The sequence below is a fragment of the Pterocles gutturalis genome, unplaced genomic scaffold, assembly GCF_000699245.1.
Source record: "Pterocles gutturalis isolate BGI_N339 unplaced genomic scaffold, ASM69924v1 scaffold48400, whole genome shotgun sequence".
In the NCBI taxonomy this organism is placed as follows: domain Eukaryota; kingdom Metazoa; phylum Chordata; class Aves; order Pterocliformes; family Pteroclidae; genus Pterocles; species Pterocles gutturalis.
In genome coordinates, this window is record NW_010147922.1 from 16,307 (window position 1) to 37,469 (window position 21,163).

At 43.0% G+C, this 21,163-nt stretch overlaps 1 protein-coding gene across 1 annotated transcript; it reads left to right on the top strand.

The window, feature by feature from the left end:
- The first annotated feature begins 12,067 nt into the window (after positions 1 to 12,067).
- PDE6D (phosphodiesterase 6D, cGMP-specific, rod, delta) lies at positions 12,068 to 20,055 on the top strand. Its single transcript, XM_010086184.1, has 4 exons — positions 12,068 to 12,151; positions 15,989 to 16,114; positions 16,953 to 17,058; positions 19,426 to 20,055. Exons 1-4 carry the CDS (start codon positions 12,070 to 12,072, stop codon positions 19,505 to 19,507), a joined length of 396 nt encoding a protein of 131 aa, XP_010084486.1. The 5' UTR covers positions 12,068 to 12,069; the 3' UTR covers positions 19,508 to 20,055.
- Positions 20,056 to 21,163: the final 1,108 nt, after the last annotated feature.

Genomic DNA, 21,163 nt, shown 5'->3' on the forward strand with positions numbered 1-21,163 from the left:
TCCGGAGTCGTTCTGGGTAGGGGCTGCCGGACCCGTCCAGGCTGATTATCTCCGTCTGAATGCCAGCTGTATAGTCACAGTGAGCATCTTTGCTAACAGGTCTGCTGTTTCTCCTCATAATTGGCCTATGTGGGGCCATCTGATCTTATATCAGATATTCTTCACAAATAAAGGAGAGACATCAAGAGAAATATAAATGTTTCTGCATGGGATTTTGTGAAAGGAAAAATGGCAGCCCGATGTTCAGGAGTTCAACTACAGGCAGTTATCTAAGATTTGAAAGATTTCCCGATGAAATGTTAAACTGTGTTAATAGATTGCATAAAACCAATACAAGTATGAGGGAAAAAAATGAGTCCTTCCCCATTTCCCAGCTGGATCTGGTGAGGCTGGAACTACTGGAAACTTTTTCAAGCAAAGTTAAGTGAGGAAAAGCTTGCTGATGGAACTTCCTGCTTTTTTCCAGAAATTTTTTCTTCCAGGACTTGCTCAGACCTTATTCTGCTCTGATCCCAACAGATTCTGAAAGAATGTAATGAAAAAAGGAAACATGGCAAGATGCAGCAGAGGGGACACTTCCCCGTAGTGGCTGCCTGCTTGCAATCCAGCTCTGGGAAGTTTCATTGGATATGGAAACAACTAGTCCTGAAATACAGTTCCATTACAACACAGTGCAAGGGAGTATCTCAGTGTTCAGGGTCCGTTCGTGGGTCCCTGTAATACAGCTGGTCGGGTGACATTCATTTTGGAAGCACAGCTCTGCCTGGCACAGGAGTTTATTTTTAGTATTTGAACCAAACAGCTTCAAGGCTTGTCATTCTCTCTGAAATTTAGGCTAATGGCTCAACCACTGACTGCCCGTGTTCAAGGAGTCCAACTCTGAGAGTGCCGATGGAGCGAAGGTGGTATCGGGCGGTTTGGACTGACTGTCCTTCAGACAGCAGTCTCTGAACATCATTCTGTACAAAACGGATGGTCACTTTGTACAAAATGGTGCCTGCCCAGCCCTGCCAGCAATGAACACCCGTAGCGTTTGTCCTAAGACTTTGTCCTTTCAGATTAACTGCTGACTACGTTTTGCAAAATTATTGCTGCAGTTCCCGGAGCTGTCAGTTTTGAGGACAATTTGAATACATGGAAAAGTGCTGTGTTTCCACTCATTCCTTGGGCTCCCTTTTACACCTAATGAAATTTTGTGGAAGGAAATCTCGTATATTAAAGGATGTTAGAAACTGTGTATCAGGGGCATCTAATTTTTAGAGTGGGGGAGATTTTTTAATTTAGCTGACTGCTTGTCTTAATGGACAAAGAAACAACCTGTGGTCTTAAGCATGACCCATATACAGACTTCATTGAAGCACTTTGAGCTCAAAAGATGCTTGAGTGTCCAGAGTTAAAAAGGAAAAAGAAAAGGAAATTAAGTGTTTTCACAGGAGCTCTGAATTAATATGAACCAAGAAAGGAACAAATGTGGTGTTTTGCCCCATGACTCTCCTATTTTCTATTTCTGTTGGTTTTAAGTTGTCTTAATGAACAAGAATATTGTTGCTAAGTTTCAGAGGTTTACTCATTTTTCTAGCTAGAAGCATTTTTCTTCTATTGTCAGAGCTAATACATCTATTTTTTTGTCCTGCTTTAATATGCCATTTTAGACACTAAAAAATACTTTTAATTCTGCTAGCAGTCATCTTTATTTCCTTCCTGCCCCCTACTTCCATTAGTAATGCTTGGCAGTGATTCAGAACCACCCTGCTTTCTAGCTGGGGTGAATGAGAAACCACCAAAAGCAAGAAAAACACGGAGTGAGGGAACCACTGGCACCGGCTCCGTAGCATGATTGCAGCAATCTGTGCTGCTGCACAGTCACTCCAAGTTGGAGTTTCCATGAGCCAGTCCCTGGCTGAAGAGAGAGGCAGTGTTGTCCATTGGAGCAGGAGACTTGAAGCCAAACACCTCCTGAGATCTCTTTCCTCTTCTCTTACTGATTCATTGTGTGGCTGTGGGCAAGACTTTGTGCTTATTTCCCAGTCTCTGCAATATGCAGTTATTGAAAAGCTACTTTGAGAACATTATTTGAAGTTTTTGAAGCACAGCGTAGTGTTAGGAATTGTTTAAGGTATTAGTCACTGAGCTGTATATTGCCCATTCGGTGGGACATGCGATCTTTCTCGTTAAAATACAGGATTCCTCTCCGGTCTGGGGTAGCCCGAGGTAGATGATAGTGACAGAGAGAAGCTGTGCAAGGTGGTAGCACAGTGAAGGAGTTCATGCCAAAGCCCATCTCCCATCAGTTTCCAATCTGCAGATCTGTTCTTAGAAGTACATGATTAATACCTCCAGTAAATTCCATATTCTTCTAAAATACATGAGTGTGACAAATCTGTGGATCATCAGAAGGAGTCATTGGAGCTCAACAGGCTGCTGTACTAGAGAGATCTGTCAGAAGAGACATGAAGTGAAGGAGAAAAAAATAAATTAAACATCAATGAGGGAAAAAGCACGTAGTCAGAACATAAGCCCTGGCAGTTGGAAGTCATCTAGGCTTTTTGCGTTGTCAGTTGCTTATTTTACCAGGGGGACACTCTCAGACCAAGATGTTTCTTGGAGTTCAGAGGACAGATAAACCGAGCAGCAGGGGAACCTGCTGATGCTCAGCTATGCCATTTTCAATAAACATCACTTCACTCAATAGAGAAATTATTGCAGAAGCCTTCAAGGAACAAAGGCATTGACTGGCCACAAACAGTGCTATATAAAACTGCCTTTTTAAAGCCTTTTAGGTTTTTTTTTTTTTCCACAATTCACACAAGGCTACGGGTCATTCAAGTGGAACTATACGAAAATGCCAGCTAAGCAGCCATGTTTATCCCATTTAAAAATTTGGTCAAAGAAGTCTTTGTTCCTCTGCTCAGGTCTGTGCCCTGGCAATATGGGGAAGTGTGAAGATCCTTTCAGACATGTAAAAAAAAAAATCCACTCCTGCAGTGTTGCAAAAATGACATGAAATCAAGCCCAGCTTTCCTTTATAAGCAAGCCAATATAATGCATATTTTAAAACAATTGAATAATGGTATTGAAAAAAAAAGAGGCATGTCAAGGTTCAAAATACCTCATTCCTTTAAAGCTAATTTCATTGCACGACTGTCGTGACATCCTGCATTTCAACTCAGTAAAGAACAATAGGCCATAATGATTACAGGGAGGTAAATTCCTCTGAGGGCTTCTGGTTACAACCTCATCTATGAAAATGAAGTTATTCACCAGAACCCCTAGATTATTTCCATGAAACTCCCTCTAGTTCACTTGTTGCTGAGAACCTTGAAATATTATCATAAGATTTCAGCTGTGTTGAAATGATTGAATGTTCTGAAGCAGTTAAGACGAAATGAAGTTGTTTCAGTCGCTGAATCACTTTCAGCATTCACTTGCACAAAGGAAAATTGTTTGACGTGCTAAAATTAAAAAGTGGGCAAACTGAATCGCACACTTTTTATTGCATGTTGTTTGGGGGTTTAAAGTGTTTAACTTAATTTTAAGCGTAGTGGATAAAAAAATCTCTATCCAACCCGATGTAAATTGCACGAATGTTCTTCTTTTAGTTGCCTCTCGCTTATCATAGCATTCCTTGGAGTGGCTTCTCAAGCTGTACTGCGAGCTGCCTCAACTTCTGAATAGGTGGGGCATCTTCTATCAGGAGGTCCCAGTGTTTTACATTTCAACTGTATTTTTAGTTTCTCTTGCATATATGGTGTCCCTATTAGCTTACTCCTTAGTTACATTCCGTTTTGTTCTTTCCACTGAGCTACAAGCATCCCACTTTAAAACTGCGCTCTGATAAAGCCCTGTGGATTTTAAAGGTCACATTCTTTTCCCGTATGAATACATCATTCCCATGGATTCACCTGCTGTTTCTGCAAACTCAGAGTATTACTGATGACATTAATTATGTTAATATTCAAAGGGTTCTTAGCATGAGCTCAAGCTTTTCTAACATGCTAATTTTTGAGATCCATTTAAAATGCAGGGAAGATGGGGAGGAGTTGAGTGTTACCGCACTGGAAAAGAGAAAATAATTTTCTTTGTGCAATTCATGCTTCTGAGATGGTCCTGCAAGCAATGATTAATTTTGCTAAGTTATTGATTGTTTTACTACCTAGGATGTAAAGCAATCTCCAGATCTGATCACATGTTGTAAAAAGTATAAAGGAATTCTGTCAAGCCTGTTCAGGGAAGCCAAAGAAAAGCCTAAAAAACATCGGCAGCAGAAAGCAGCTTAAAAACCACTACATTGCTTCAGCTTGCTTTTATTTTGGCACTGTTATCTGGTTCTAGGAACCATTTTACCTCTGTTTCTAGAGGAAACAAAACTCGTTTCTAATAGTAGCAAACAAAGCACTTCCACAGATCTAGCGCAGAAAGCAGCTTGCTCCCTCCGACACAGCCTGCCCCATACACTGGCAGTTCACGTGTGTAGATTTGATTTGGAGCTTATTCCTGCTTTAAACAACATCGTATTCTGTGTACCACAAGTGCATTTTGGTTTTTGCTTTAACTTCCATTGTTAGGAATCTAAAGTCTTTTGGAGCTTAGAAGTGTTTTTAGGTTGAGCTTAGTTCCTAGGAAGGTGCCTAGCACGCGCTGCAGAAGCGTTGTCCACCTGGCCTTTGCCGGTACGTCGGGGTAACAAGGCATCTTCTCGTCTGCTGCAGGCAGGAGCTGCTGGGGAATGTCACATATTGGTGCTTTTGTCTGAAGAAATCAAAGGTTGCTTGCAAATGCCTAAATTGGTTCCTATTGCTCAGCAGTGACAAAATTGCTGGAATTTGTAAGAGAGTTAAACTTCTGCAAGATTAGACTCATCCGGACAGAGAGGTAAATCGTGAAACAACAGCGTCTACATCTGTCCCTTGTTCAGCTGTTTGCAAACCAGTGTCATTTATTCTTTTTTACCTTTTTCCCTCCTGATGACTCTTAGCTTCATCTCAGTAGGTCTGTAACTCTTTCTTCCAAAATGTACATCCATTCTTCTACGAAAACTCAGTGAGATGGAAGCCTGGCTTCGTTTGCAATATTGCTGCATACTACTGAAGAAACAAAGCACATTCTCCCACCCTGCCTGCCCATGCTAGACACTTCCAGAATCTAGGAGCTCTCTATCTTCGTTGGTTTTGTACAAGTACATGCTTTTGTTTGTAATACAGATGTCACCAATTGTGATTTAAATATTTAAGATTTGGAGAGATTTCACCCTGAGTATTTTCAGACAGTAAATTGACAAGAGTGAAAATTAAATGTGAAATAACTGAAAGCAAACTCCGTGCCTTATTCTGCTATGTGACATCACTAGGATGCTGTGGAGTAGAGATGGATGTCAGTTGTCCATTTTGATGAAAATAGTGAATAATAATTGTATTATTCAACCTACACTGCTTGAAAGGCACAGATGTTAAACTGGATGGTCTGCATAAAATTTTTATTAGCAAATGTTGGATGTAGTTTTACTGTATTTCCAAAGTATGCCAAGTTAAATGGTTTCTGTATTTCTCTAGTTTGATTAGCATCTCCTCACAGCTGATGTGACTGTGGATTGACCTATGCTGCATTTTTGTTGCAGACTTGCAGCATGGCTCCATGTGAGCCCTGCTAAGATAATATCTGTTAAGAAGTTCAAATAGGAAATACTTCATGGTGGGATCATAGTTCATCTTTCAAACGGTTACCCAGCGTGCAGACGATGTCTTTGTTAAGTTCTTACAGGGAGAATGTGACATGTAGCAGTGAATACTGTAGCTTAACAACAGGACCAACCTTGCTGCATGGCAGAGATGATCTGAAGTCTACTTAATATAATGTAGCACTATGAACTTCTGCCCTGTTCGCATGATTTTATATTACAGTAAAGGTAAGGTTGGCATGGTAGTGACTAATATGTGTGAGTGTCTTTCCAAGTACAGGCCAAGAACAGCTTAATCCGGGACAGTCTGACGTATAGATGAAAACATGTGGTGATACAAGAGCCGCATAGATGGTGTCTGCAAGCAAAGATGTAAGGGGGAAATTTAGATGAAAATATGTGGTGATACAAGAGCCGCATAGACGGTGTCTGCAAGCAAAGATGTAAGGGGGAAGGTAGAAAGGGACGTACAAAGTAAATGAGTATATGATGATGTGTTGGTTCTTTTGGTATGATGCTATAGCTGTTAAATAAATCCCTCTGATTACATAATTTGCTGTGAAATGACTTTGTTGGTGGCTGAGGACTTTTGCTGCATTTTGCCAAGTGGTTCACATTAATCTGTGGATCTCCCTGGATTCTGTTGCACTGCAGTTTGTTCTGTGCAGGAGGCTTTAAAAGCAGGGTCTGCAAAACCAGTGAGTATGGGAGCGTCAGGAGTGTGTTGAAGGGATAATTGGCTTCCTTCCATTTGAGCATTTAATAGAGCACCTTTCCAGTACCCAGCACCTCCCGTCTTTTGGAGAAGCACCATAACCCATATCTTGTGCGCCACTCCAGGGAAGTTTGTTGATAATAGCAGAGTTTTAAAAAATACCCACTGCTGTAAGAGGTGTCATAGCACGCTTGCTGACTGCTCTGGAACCCAAGAGAGTGTGCTGCTGTCTGAAAGCAGGAGAAGTTGACACTGCTATACCCGAAGGCTCCAGTAATGTTTGAGGAACAGCTTCCATTGTGTGTGTTTGTTTTGGTGCTTCTGTCACTACACAGAAAGGATGGATGCTCATTCAGTTCCTTCAGATATGGTTTTTCACTGCATTTCAGCCTTAGGCTAGGAGGAGAGGCTGCTTTTCTCTGAACACACTGCCAGCATGTATACTTGTGGTTTATTGGACACCAGAGACAGCAGCATTTCTCCTGAGTGCAAACAGAGCAAACTCAGGGACTGATTCAGCAGTGTCTGTGCATATGCTTACATTTAAGCACATGAGTTCTGTGGAAGACAGATTTGGGAGTTGTAATAAAAAGTGAGATTAGAGATTGGAAAGATTAGAGGACGAATGGCCTGGGTGGAGTAGAAGCATAAGGCTGGTGGTCTACTTCGTAATCCTGTAGCTTGGTAGTTATTTTGAATAATTTACTTTGGTCCTTACTCCTCAGACTGGATTAAAACAACTGAGATGCAAATATTCTTCTGGGAAAATGTGCCTGATAAAAATCCTATCCCTAAAGGTTGATCTTTACTTACCTGTAACGTTCTTTAAAGTAACATGCTCGCCCATGTCATGAGTGCCTGGTTGTGTCTGCTTTTCACGACAGACAATGTAAAATCAGGGCTGCAAGCTGGGCAGTTCAGATCAGAAGCTTTTCTGGATCTGCAGCAGAGATGTAAGTCTGAATTGTTCAGGGCTTTCAGCTCCACCTTCTCCACCTTCTCTCTGTCATTTATACCATAGGACAATTCTTATGAACATGTACTTGTTGAGATCCTGCACCTGGCATGTAGTGAACTGTTCTTAATGTTGCATTTCATGTAAAAAAAAAAAAATATTAAAGACCTTCGCTTCCAGGAGTAGTTATGAACATCAGGCTTGCTTTTATTATGAAAGATAAGAGTGCAGCAGTTCCTAAGGTTTTAGAATGGTGCAGACAGCAAGGAATAAAATGAAAAATGGACCATTTTAATGGAAAAAATGACACCTGCTGTTTGCTGCAGCCTTTGAGATATTAAAAAAGCACTAAACATTACAGCGTACAAATAATAGTCAGGGAAACTGGCGCAGAACTCCTTTAACTCCATACTACTTTAGTGATTAATTTTGTTTGTAGTCGAGATTCTCTCCCTTCAAGGTTATTCTTAATTACCAGTGTGGTAATACATAGGAATCTTTTGCAATGCTAACGCACTTAAAGATAAGTATGTATATTTTGATTTGTTTGAAAGAGGTGATGTCTATGACAGATACAAAAAAGAAGGAATTTCTCTTCTGAGATCAGAGGTATTCGGGACAACAAAACTTGGATTTAGAAATGCACAAACCATTTCCCTTCATCAGGCTAAGCAAAGCAGGTCTGTTAGGAAGGTAATTCATGTCATGTATATAAAGCAAGTCAAATTCCAGCTACTACAAAGCTTTTATGTAAGACTTTGCTGACCCAATAGGTGGTGGAATATAAATAGATCAACAGTACACCCTTCCTTCTGCTGTTCTACCTAATCCTTCCTTGCCTTCAGGATTGAAGAGTATTTGATCTATTGAGTCTTAAATCAGACATTGTTTCCTACCAAAAAAAAAAAAAAAAAAAAACTCCAGAAGAATGAAAATTTAATGGTCTTCTTGTGATTTCAGAATGAAAAGCTGAATTAGGAATATACTATTGTTCTTCCTGGTTTTTTTCATAGATATCAACTTCACAAAGCTGTAACTGCCTGGCTCTCTACTTGCACTCCTTCGCTACCCCTGCCAGGCAGCTTGACATGAGCCTCTTCAAAAAGAGTAATTGTGTTAAACCTGTATTAATTTACTTTCTCCTTTTTAATAATACTTAAAATGCCCTCCTCATCCTGCCTGCAGGTCTCCACTGCTGCTTGGAAGATGGAGCACTTTTTATTTTTAGTAACAATATCTCACATGCTGGGATGGAAGAATCTTAAACCAATTAAACACATTAGAAGATAACAGGGTGTGTGGGTTTGGTTCAAGATCTCCATTTTCTTGACTCTGGGGTATGTCCTAATACCAGCCTTTCTATCCAAGATGACAGAAATAGTGTGATAAGCTGCTAACTAGGTAAGCAGTGCAGCTGCTGCTTTGTCAGGTATTCCCTTGCCAAAAAATCACTCATGATGGGTTTTGTCTTTTTTTAAATTCCATTACAGTTAAGTTTTCTAAATGATCTTCGTTTTGACTTAGAATTTTTTTTCAGATGCCTGTTTCTTTTTAAACACTTATTTTTTTAAAAGAATCTCTTGAACATGATGTGTTTTTTCCAATAGAAGAGGATTGTGCGTGCGCACTTTTAAGATTTTATTATTTGTTCTTCCCTTTTAATAATGCTTAGTTACTGGGAAAAAAAAACCCTAGTGAACTGGCTAGAGCATTCTCACCCCTTACGATATGTCTGGATACACATATTTTATCTCTGTGTATACACTCTGAATAGCAGCTCGATTTCACTTTTTTATTTGCAGAAGTTGAAGAAGCATGTCCTGAACCTGCACATGCACCTGCCTAGGCCAGAAAGCTTTTGGCTACACTGACACGAAGCCTTTATTGATTTGATGTGGAATTACATGGGTTAGGAATGTCCAGATTGTTTAAATACAAGATATTTCCTAGGAACCGTGGCTTGCATTGCTGACCTGCATGCTCTCATCAGCGGGGATATAGTCTTGAGCTTTTTATTTATTCTTGATCTTTAATTTGACAGTCAGAATGCAAAGCATGGGGCAGGCTGTCCTTTACAGTGGAACATCAATACAGAATACAGTTTGATGGCACTTTCTAGAAGTCTAACACCCCAAATGTTAACATATCTAGCATTGTTCAGCACAGCAACGTAACTTGTATCGTCTCTCTTGGACTGGATTGAGAGATAAATCGTTACAAGGAGAAGTCACGGAGGTCAGCAGTCTACAGCAACCAGAAACAGTAGGGCACTATCACTCTCTAACTATGTATTTCTTGCAAGGTTAATAATTACGCTGTGAGGCTACATAGACTCTTCCAAGGGCACTTCTAATGTAACACTTTGAAAATGGCAAAGGTGATTTCAGAGTAGTCCAAAAATCGATACAGGAAGAGGGACAAGGTAAGGCAAGGCATGGCAAGGAAAAAGGAAGATGGTCCATTAGTCAGAGTACTGGTACAGCACTTGGGAGGCTGGATCAGTTCCTGGGCAGTGCTGGGTAGTGTTTCCTCTTCAGAGAACTTGTCTGCTGCTCAGTTTGGCACTAAACAGCCTATGGCCAGACCTGGGAGCTCATAACTCTCACTGATACCAATAGTGAACAAATAGCCAGTAAATACTACTGAAGGGGATCATTTTTTAAAGGTCATATAAGTTTTTAATAATCAAGTGCCCAATTTGCTGAATTTACTGTACTGCTAGTAGTCAAGAGTGTTTGCATCGCAAGGTGTTGTGAAGATAAATGGATTTGTCAGTGAGCTGCTCAGATTGTCTCATTTGTTATTTTTCCCTCGTACACAAGATTTGATAGATTGCACATTGCTTTCTATGCAGATAGCTTCACTCTGGGTAGTTTGTGTGTTTGTCTGTGGGAAGATGAATCTAAAAATGGTAGCATCTTTTTGACATTTGAAATTACCGTTGAGGCGGTTCCATCCTGTGGGTTGCATTGGCTGGGGACTTCGAGTTTTCTAGCCAGCACCACATGAAGCGCCCAGCCCTGCTGCAGGTTCTTCTTGCCCTGCTGCTGCTCATTTTCTCTCTCTGACTCGCCTGCCTACAGCCCCCATTTCCCTTGGTTTCCTAGCTGGGGAGAGATATTCACTTCCCAGCTTTCTGCTGGGATATGGAGTTGGCCCTCCGAGGATGATGCTTTCCGTCTTCTTCACCTCTCACTTTTGCCTTAATCCCAGAACAAGTGGTGGATGTTACGTGTTTTAGAACAAGACTAGAAGGATGTGAGCAGGCTGCCCTGTGCTCCCGCTTCCCGTGCTCCAAGTTGTTGCTAAGTTTCGGAAGCTGTAAGGCCATGCCTGTGTAAACGGACCCTGTGTATGCTTTCCCACCTTTCTCCTCCCCTTGCCCTTTCAGTGGGATGTGGGAAGTCCGGCCAGCCTTCAGGATGGGAAAGGCTCCTCACATCTGTGCTGAAGCACCCATCTTCCCTTCCCTCCTCCACACACGTCATTTTAAAATAAATGTTACCCTGGAATGCAAAATTTGCTGAAGCATCTGTTTCTTCCCTGGAGCTCTGGAAAAATTTGACACGTTTGTGTGAGTCTGCCTGGAAACTGTGTATGTTAGAGGATGAGTTCAATATGCATATCTCTGACAGCTCCTGTTTATACCCATGTCAGGGTCCATATTGTCCCTCTGCTGTTTCTCCACCTCTCCAGTCAGTTCCCTGAGCAGCTGGTCTCTCCCCTTTTCCCAGATAGTTTCCAGTCTCTTGTCTCGGAAGTGCTGAGTACGAAGGGTGCACTGCCAGGAGCCAGCGAAAGGAAACACCTGGAAAGGCACTGGTTTGCGTGGCCTTATCTCACAGACCCTGCTCTGCTCAGGCTGCTGGTGTTTACCGGGGACTCCTTGGAGCCACTCTGATGAGCCGTGGAGCAGGAGGATGCTGCTCGGGCTGACTGACAGCTGCATCCCTGTTCAAAACAGCACCGTCAGGCGTGCAGCTCCTTGTTCTGTGTCGATGCCTGAGTTATGGGAGAGATTTTTCAAAGGCATGCTTAAGATCATTATTAATTGCCCCTTTGAAAATGTGAGTATTTCATACCTGCCTGTAGCTTGAATGACTAATTCACTGATCTGGGCTTTTTGAAAGCCGGCACAGCCTTACTTGCTGAGAGTGAAAAGAGAGGCTCTCTCTTTGCGTAGCACTCAGCTGCTGAACAATTCCCATCAGTAGCAGTTACCAGGTCAACAGCAATAGAATAGCCCTGGATATTAATATTTTGTAAACTAGGAAAACAAGCTTGATCAGGTGTTATTCTTTTTCTAATGTTGTATAGGAAGCACTTCTTTTTGTAGCATTTTTCAAATGCTGGAGAACAGCAATCGTTTGTGTAGAATTATCTGTTATTGTTAGCAATGTTCTTGCTTCTCTGCAGCACAGTGACATTGCCTTTATCCTTTAGAAGCAATGGAAAATGATAAATGAGGTTAACAAGCTTCAGTCTCAAGTGAAAACTATATCTGTGACTATACAACTCTTGTCGCATTCATTCTGGTCAGGGGTTGGTTTGTTCATTTATTTTCTGGGAAAAAGCATCTCTTTTCCTTGGCCTCTTGAAAATCAGAAAATGGGATTGAAACTCATCTGGAGTAGCCTATTTCAGGGCTTAGCAAAGAATACTAGGCACAGCTTTTAGGGATGTAGATAGCTTGTTTTCCTTAATTGCTTCCCAATCAGAAATTGGATGAACCTTCGGGATGCAGAAACAGGGAAAATCCTCTGGCAAGGAACAGAAGATCTGTCTGTACCTGGAGTGGAGCATGAAGGTACTGTGTGGTCTTATTGTGCATTTTGGGACTGGGTGGTGCTGTGTGTCTAGATTATCAGAGTTGCAAGTGTACCCCTGCTTTGAACAACAGATGTCCTGGCTGTGACTTCACACCTTCAGAGGCTTCCACCACAAGAACCTGGGGACAGGTGGAGAAGGGTGGGAGTGGATCAGTGGCTGGCAAAGGGGACAAGTTAACCGATGCTAATCAGGGAGCTCAGCTGGATAAGGAATGAGTGGCTGTCTCTTTGCTAGGTTAAATGTTGTTTCCAAAATGAAAAGTATAAAAATATATTGACTCTTCTCAGTATAACAACAGGGTTTAGCCAAGGTGGAGGTCAAACGGGAAGTGGGGAAGAAGCGTATACGGTTATTACCTTGCCTGGCAATAACTGTCCTAATATCCTCCTGCACTGAATTTGAGGTCTGCTTTAAGATGGCATACATGGCACCTTTGCTCTGCTCTCCTGTCCCTCCACCAGTGCTTGGAAGGCCTGTTGCCCTTTCACTTCTGTCCTTGCTGAGTAGTAGAGGACTTCACTGTCCCTTATTCTTCCCCATTTGTGACAAAGCACTGTGATAGGTAACGTCCCTTGCCAGGAGCTCTGCCTTGGCTCTGTGAAGAGTCTGACCTCACTGAATTAATTTTGAAGGCTTTCCTATTATGTGAGTACCATAGGTGATCTCCAGCGAGTGGAGTGAACTTGATCATTTAATTATGCTGGTGACATTGATGTATTTTTGGTTAAACATCAGACTGAGTTCAGCCTGTCGCTGCTAGGACTTACTTCTCCCTTAAATTGGAAAATCTGGTGTGTCTGAAGGAGGCAGCCAGCGTATAAAGATCCTGCTCTGCCCAGAGAGCGTACAGAAGATCTGTGACAAAGCATTGCGAGTCTAGCAGTCTTCCAGCAATATACCTGGTTTCAAAGCCAGCTGAAGGCCCGAGAGAAACCAGTTGCCTTCTCCTGATTTGGTCCCCAGACAACATTCATCTGCTTTATGATGAGAGTTCATTGACAGGACCAGTGGTAGGTTGTCTCAGCATAAGAGGGGCCTGATGAACAGAGGATGCAGGTCAGAGTGAGAGGAAAGCAGAGCTGGGACTCAGTGATTACTCAGAGCATTTTCCAAGCTTTGTCTCCTTCAGCCTTGCTAACCTGCACTCCCGTTTTCACAGCGAACAGCTCTGCCGATAGGCCTTAACAGGTATTTCCTCATGCCTATCCTGCAAGATACCTGTATTAAAGAATTCCATCCCAGCACCTTCATCTACAACTGTAGAAAGCAGCTGAAATACAAACTGAGGAATCAGGCTTTAGAAAGCAGAAGAAAATCCGCTAAAAATATTCCAAATCTTCCCAGATTTTGTGCTGTGAAAGCTTCTCCTTGGACGCATGGCTAGACTTTGAATCCTCTTCGCTCTGTCTCAACAGACTGTGCCAGCTGCAGAAAGGTGTGTTTGGGGCAGAGAGGACAGCTGGAGCTGTGTCTCAGGAGGGTTTGTTGTGTTGCCCCATTTCCTTCCTGCCATCTTTCTCCGTTTGGCAAATCGTATCACCTCATTGTGTTTCAGATTTTCCTCACATAAAAAACCAGGGACCATCACCTCCATCAAAGGAGCTTGGGGAATTAATTAAAACATACTCTGCCATGAGATTAATGCCAAGCGTACAAGGAATTGTTCAGACCTTATCCGGTGTGCAGTTCAGCCATCCATCTAGAAGATGGATGACTGCAAGTTGGAGCAGGTGCAGGGAAGAACTAGTAGGAGAAGCCACTGAAAAGATTATGGATGGGAGGGTGGTCTTCCTTAAGAGAAGAGAGGGAAAAAGCCGTTCTTGTATGGCTTAGCAAGAAAAGAAGGCTGAGGTAGATAGATTATTCTCAATAAATAGGCTGAGAAAGGGGAGAGGTGTCCAACAAAGGAGGATAAATTGACTAGGAATTAAAAGAAGGTGACGCAAATCCGTGAAGTTTGGTTTCTTCCAATATACAAGCACATCTTGGAGTAAGCTGCTGAGGTCTGGCACTTGTAGAATCCCCAGTGTTGTTCCCAGTCACCACAGCCAGCTTTTATTTAGGAAATACAAATAATCCTTTCATTATCTAAGAAAATATGTAGTTTGAAATATAAAAGAAGTTTGGTGAAGATAGCTTGCTTTCTTACACATCCCAAATATTTAAAATAAAAAAATAAAAGATAAAAATTTAAACTATATGAAAACATAATGATACAGGTATTTTAACTGAATTTCAGTTTCTAACTGAACACAGTTGGCCCGAAAAAGACTTGCTTAGTAGATAAGAAATGTGTCATTCGTCACTTTCAATCTGATCAGAATTAAGTATCTGACTAAATGTATGTTAGCTATGTAAGTGCTTAAATAAATGTGCAGGTTAGTATCTCCTCAGGTTAACACAAGGCAGTACTAAATTTAGGATAAATTCAGTGCTTACCTGCATTTCAACGTGTTTTAAAATGGTCCTAACTGATGAGAATCAAATTTCTTTCTCTTCTAGCTTTTTAATGGAAAAAAAAGGTATAAAAGCAAGATCAGTTTAAAATAAATAATTTCAATGAAAATTTTCTGGTTGATGGTATACATATCAATTAAAATCTCTTAGATCAGGGGTTTAAAGACTACAAAGTCCTACTTTTATTAAAAGTAACCTTTTATTTTGTAGTTCTACAATATTAAAGCAAACATTCTAAGCAGTCTGTCTTGGGGATGAAAGAAATGTAATTAGTAAATTGCAGAAGTCATTTTACACTTAACTGGAAAGTGAAGTTAATTCCCAACAGGCTGTAGTCTGTACTTGTGAGGGCAGTAAAGGATGGTGCCATGCAGATTTCTATGCTGGAAAACAAAAAAGACTAAAAATAATTAGAGAGCTTTTACATTTAAAACTCTTCCCTTACACTTTTAACTTTCTCTTTTACCTTTTTTTTTAAACAACTGTGGGCTGTGTACTTCTCCATGGGATAGGAAGGTAGCTTACATTCCCTAACCCTCTGGCTCTCTAAATTGGTTTCATATCAAGGTCCTACTCCATTAAACTGTTCTCCATGAGATGGATTTGCCTGGGGTTTGGTAGACTCTTCCTGTTATTAAACAGCAGCCTGCTGCCTGCTCAGGGATGTTCTGATACGTTTTCCATTTAGGAACAGTTTGGCTCATAAAGCACATGCCAGCTGTATTCCCTCCCCTCTTTTTTTCTAATAAATTTACATGAAACATTTTTTTAATACGCAGGAAGGATTATGTACAATCGCACCACTGAAGCATGACAGGCTTGGGAGATTTTTAGTATATTGACTCCCCCACCCCCCCACCACCATTCCCCGGATTAGAAACTTTCAGCATATTAATCAATGCTCCCAAACTGTCCCTCCTTTTACTCCTCCACCTTTAAAAATTAAAGTTTCTGAGTTCGGGGGATGCACAGTCTGAAAGGGAAGGAGAAGTGAGAAGGGCTAACAGGCTTGGTGTGCTAAGCAGCCCTTCAGCTTCCTAAAGCGAAAATTTAAATATTTAAATGTGAAGAATTGTGGTTTTTAGTAATGAACAGCTAAGAACCAGGAGTCGAGAGATCAGTGTTCTATCCCTGGTTCTGTTACAAGTTTAATTCCTGGCTCTGGGCAAGGTACTTAACCTGTTTGCGTCTTGGATTTCACTCCTTCAAATGTAAAAAACAAACTCCTTTGTGTTTGCATTTCTCCTGCTACTATGATCTTGTACTAGCAGTAATCATTATTTCAAAGTATATTGCACCTGAAGCAGCTGGGTTTGTTTTATTGTGTCCAAATAATGCTTCTCTATCTGTTTCACAGCTCGAGTTCCTAAAAAAATCCTGAAATGCAAAGCAGTGTCTCGGGAATTAAACTTTTCCTCAGCAGAACAAATGGAAAAATTCCGACTGGAACAGAAAGTTTATTTCAAAGGGCAATGTCTAGAAGGTAAGCATCTGCTCTGCGTGCAGTCCTGCTGCAGCGCAGGGAGTTACCCCCAACGCTTTGGGGACTAGAGAAGCTAAAATGGGCTGAACGTGGTGATTTTAATTTTTCAGAGTAGCACTGAAGCACTCATCCTATCAGGACTAATGGGCCACAGCATTAGGGATAGCATTTCATAAGTGTATTAGCACTTCGTTATGTAAGCAAAAAATCTGGGTAATCATGCTTCAGGGCATAAATCTACACAGGCTGCCTGAGGCGAGGAAACGGGTTATTTTAGAGTCACCCATTATGGGGAGTCATGCGTCTTCCTCAGGAGCACCTAGTGCTGGCCACCACGAGACGGGAGGTTGGACTAAAGGAGTCTCTGGTTTACTTTGGTTACAGCAGTGTCACCAGTATTGCCTGTGTGACTCCTCAGCTGCACATCTGATCTCCCTCGCTGCAGCATTACTCTTAATCTGGGCTGGAGGAGGGGGAGATAAAACATTGAGCTTCTCTTTTGAGCAACCAGTTGTATACTGCATCCGGGGGGCGGTTTGCAAGAGGGGGAGTGTGGTTTCCCTGTTCCCAATTAGGTGTGATGAAATTTCCACCAAATGCTACGGAAGTGGTGTGGCTTTATCATTACCATCAGCTATTTTAGAAAGGGAGTATCTTTCTGAACAGGAGGGCAGGGTTCAGTGCAGTTTAAGCTGTACAAAGTCATTTAAATGTAAAATGTTGGCAGCGCAGCAGGACGGTTTAGGGAGTTCCCCAGCCTGTCAGGTGAAAAGCAAAAGGACCATTTGTGGATTTTATCTTCTTTCAAATGCCTCTGGATCTTCTTTTTACTTTGCAGAATGGTTCTTTGAATTCGGTTTTGTGATTCCTAACTCCACAAACACTTGGCAGTCCTTGATAGAGGCAGCACCTGAATCACAGATGATGCCAGCTAACGTTTTAACGTGAGTGCCTTGGGCTTACAGAATCTAAGAACAGGCAAAGAAAAAGCAGTATGTGACATTTCCTTGGGGGCTGCTGTGGGAATGAAGAGAGGGAGCTGCTACCAACTCTGAATCACCCTCACTACTGCTAGCTGTTGAGAGATAAAAGGGGCTAAGCCAACCTCATTACCTTCTTTCCCATAGGTCCAATTTGCATTAATATAGCAATAAAAGTTTGGAGAAAGTAGAACTGATCCTTTATTAGAGTTGCTTAATTTTTTTGAAAGGTGAACCGTGAAAGGATTTTAAAATGCTTTGCAGCTTCCCTTACATCCAGGGGGAAAAAAAAGAGCTGTTTGGGTCATTTTCAAATCCAGCTATTGATCACTGACTCTTGTCCAAGGCAGTTGTTTTTCCTGCAATAGGAGCTGCTCTAGCGTTTGTTTCGTCGCTGTACCATTTTGCCAAGCTTTGTATCTTTTACATTGGATTATAAACGATGCACTTAATCATATGGAATTGTATCCGGGCATAAAATACCCTTAACAGGTAGGAAACAATCATTTTACAGTCACCTGTAATGGGATTCACACGCCTTCCTCAGAAACATCTAGTCCCGGCCACTGTTTGCTCATTGACTCCTGAGTATGTCGGTGATCCCTGCCACTTGTGTCACGATAATGGATGCTGGGCACTGCTCCCAGTGTGGACAGCAAGGCACAAGCTTTGGTGGGATGACGGAAAAGGCTTCTTGATGGAGGCCCCTGAGGGGCTATAATGACTGACAAAAAGCCCCCCTCCCTGCAGTGCTAGGTGAGTGCTGGCAAGCACATGAGGAGCGCGTTGCCAGCAGAGACAGAAGGGTATGGGAATCCTCCTGCCAACAAGACAGGGAGCAGCCAGTCTCACCGCAAGGTCACTGTGTCCTCTGGGAGACCTCCCCTCTGGCGTTTTCCCTCTCGTTCTCTGGAGGAAAGCCAGTCGCATAGAGAAGGCACTGGGATGGGAGCTACCATCACCGATTTCTATTCACAGCATGTTTCAGAGAGAGAGCAGGCTCAGAAGAGAACATCAGTGTTCGAACAGTGTCCCTGGCACAGTCTGCTCACAACCTTGGAGGTGCTACACGTGTCCTTGGCTCCCTGAGCTGGTGGCTTTAAGTCAGTACAGGGGGAGCCAGATTTGGGAATCAGAGTACACCTGACAAGCTGGTTTTGACCATCTCAGGAAATCAAGGCATTCAGGACTGGGAGTTGTGAGAGTCCAGTTCTGATCTGACCTTGATTTTCCAGTGTCCCATTCTTTCCCTGGAGTCTGTCCACTTGTCGTGGTTGGCCCAGATCTCTCTTCTGTTCATGGAAGTGTCCTAAAACCATTCTCGAGGCTTTTCAGTAGAATCACCAGCCCAAAGAAATCTGGAAGTTTTTTGTGGCCCAAAGAAATAAATTTTTTTCAGCTGCCAAGACTTAGAGAGCCCCTCATTTTCTGATATTCACAAAGACCTCACGTTTGTCTCAGTGTCTCCCTATCAGGAGAGAATGCAGATGTGGCATTTGGTGCTAACCAAGGCACTCTGTACAAAGAATTCCCAGGATGACTGAATATCAGACTGAGAACATTCCCTGACCCTGGAGTTCAAGCACTGGCCACACCACAGCAAAAACCTCATGCTCTTTCTGGGTTCAGCCTTGCCAGTGTTACAGACACCGAGAGCCACAGTGGAGATGGAACTGCTGCTTTGATTTTCAAGAGCCAGGTTATTCAGACATGGTCAAGTCACACTGCTCAGGTGTCCCCAGGTGTTGTAACGGCCCCAAAGTTCTTATTTTTGTCTACCAAAATCTCAAAGTCAGTGACTTAAATCATCAGAGCTTATGTCACACCCAAATCTACATTCCCATTGTAGTTTGTATAAAATCTGCTTGTGCCTTTCCATTTAAGCACTTCTTGAGGGAAATGACATGTTAAGTTGGAGTAGCTTGCTCAGCGCTAGAGGACAGAGATGAGGAATAAAAAAAGAATTCCCATCGCCTTTCACAATGCACTGCAAGAGAGAGAGGACTGAAGGTGCTGGGACTGCTGGTTTATTTTTAGCAACAGAACGGAGCAGAAGGTCTGTGTGAGCACTCTCTGCAGCCTGTGTTGTACTGAGCCCAGAAAGGGGGTGGCAAGGGAGGGATGGGGGGACTGCTCCGTGTAGGAGCGCAGGGGAGAGATCCCTCAGCCCTGCTGGCCCCGGATCAGGACACAGTGCTCACTGCATGTGGCTCCAAACCAAAGCTCGTGTTGGGGGGGTAAGATGTCAGCCCAGGCTTGTGAGAAACAGTCGTTTCCTGCTGTTCGTGCACTGTTCTAATACCTTGTCTCTCTCCTCTTTTCCTTCCACAGTGGTAATGTTATTATAGAAACCAAATTCTATGATGACGACCTTCTCGTAAGCACTTCCAGAGTGAGACTTTTCTACGTTTGAGATGGGGCTTTTTGGAGCTGTTTTAGTTTTCCTCCATACAGTTCTTGGTGCAGAAACCCCCAACTATCCAGTGGAAGACACTCCTGTAGGCGGTGACCCTGGGGACCAGCTCAACGTGGGTTGTGACCTTTGCCCATCAGTTCGTTTGCTTTCTCCTCTGACAAGACCAGACCAAACCCTCAGAGACGGGAGCATCTGCTCAGAGATGCACTGGCCAATAGAGACTGTCTCTGAACACTGGCAAACGATGGTCGTGCAGAACCAATACTGTAAATTATCTTAGTCTCCTCCTTTGTACTTCTCTGGATCCTGGTATAATCTCCCATTTCCACTCACACCAAACTCTCAATGCGTTTCATTTTTGGGGGATTATGTTAACCTTTTCATTTTTCTCATGTTGTAGGTTTTTATCCTTTCACTGGATTTCTGTGTAACTGTTCCACACATCCTCCTACCCTGAACTTGTAAAATAGACTGTGATATCACCTAATGTAATTAAAACAAATTTCTCAATTAAAACATTCCTACCGTCCAAAGAAGGGAAGAAATGTTTGTTCTGTGCATTTGCCTCTCTGTTACAGAAAACACCTTGCAGCGGGCGCAAACTCCTATCACTCCAGCCGGCAGCAGAACAGGGCTTTCCACGGCCCCGCTTCTTCCACAGCCCCCATCCTTGTAAACTTTCTCTTTCTCCAGCTGACCACGTAGGAAAGGTTTCCTGACTGCTCTGACCAAGGTTTTTTCCTTGGGCACATTTCTGTCCGTTAATCCCTCAGGGCAGTTTGTCCTGTTTGCCCAGTTACCGGTTTCTTGAGCAGCACTGCACCCTTCTGCTTTTCTAAGTTCCTGGGGACACTCAAACCCCTCTGGAAAACCCTGTGTTCCCCGAGCCCACCAGCACCAGTCCTGTGCTGGGCTGAGCTCCCTGAAGCACAGCTGAGGCTGCAGCTGCTGATACCAACAATCCCTGGGTGTGTGTGGCTTTAATGACATGGTGACAATTTTGCTACAACAGGCTTCTGGAGCCCTACCACTGCACTTTCCCCTTGTCGTTTGTAATTAGCACGTATAAAACTTGGAAAAGGGGCACCTCCAGCTTCTGCTCTTAAACATCACAGAGAGCTTCCTGACTGCTCGACACCTTGGTCAGCCTGTCCTCTGGCTGGGCTGGAGCCCTCAGGAGAGGCCCAGGGAAACAAAATGCACCATTTCAGCTCCTGAATTCAGCCCCGGGTGTATATGGGAGGGACACAGCATCATTTTTTTTTAGGTGAAGTTGGACCATAAATCCCCACAGAGCAGCACTGTCCATTGTAGCAGCTTTCTGGTGAGACCTCACTGATGGATTCCAGCCGGCTGGACTCGCAGGACAGAGCGTGACCCCTTCCTAGGCCAGCCTTTGGACAAGAGATCAACCGAAACTGCCTTCTGCACCCTGCGTGAACGACACTCAGCAACGGAGAGGGGAGACAAAACGTATCCAAAATGGAAAAATACCAAAGGTCGAGGCTCTGGAGAGCAGGTTCCTCTATGTTCACGGTTCCTGCGGGGTGAGCTGCCCTGGGACAGGGCCCTGCAGGGACGTGGTCCTGAGACAGCTCGGAGGGGGGGTCCGGAGCCCCTTCCTCCCTGCCCGCCTGGCCCGGGCTGTCCCAG

Bases quoted from the DNA above. Each gene is read 5' to 3' on its own strand.
- PDE6D (XM_010086184.1), top strand. From the start codon at position 12,070: ATGAACCTTCGGGATGCAGAAACAGGGAAAATCCTCTGGCAAGGAACA. The intron at 16,115-16,952 runs GTAAGCATCTGC...TTTACTTTGCAG, and splicing joins CAAAGGGCAATGTCTAGAAG to AATGGTTCTTTGAATTCGGT. The intron at 17,059-19,425 runs GTGAGTGCCTTG...TTCCTTCCACAG, and splicing joins ATGCCAGCTAACGTTTTAAC to TGGTAATGTTATTATAGAAA.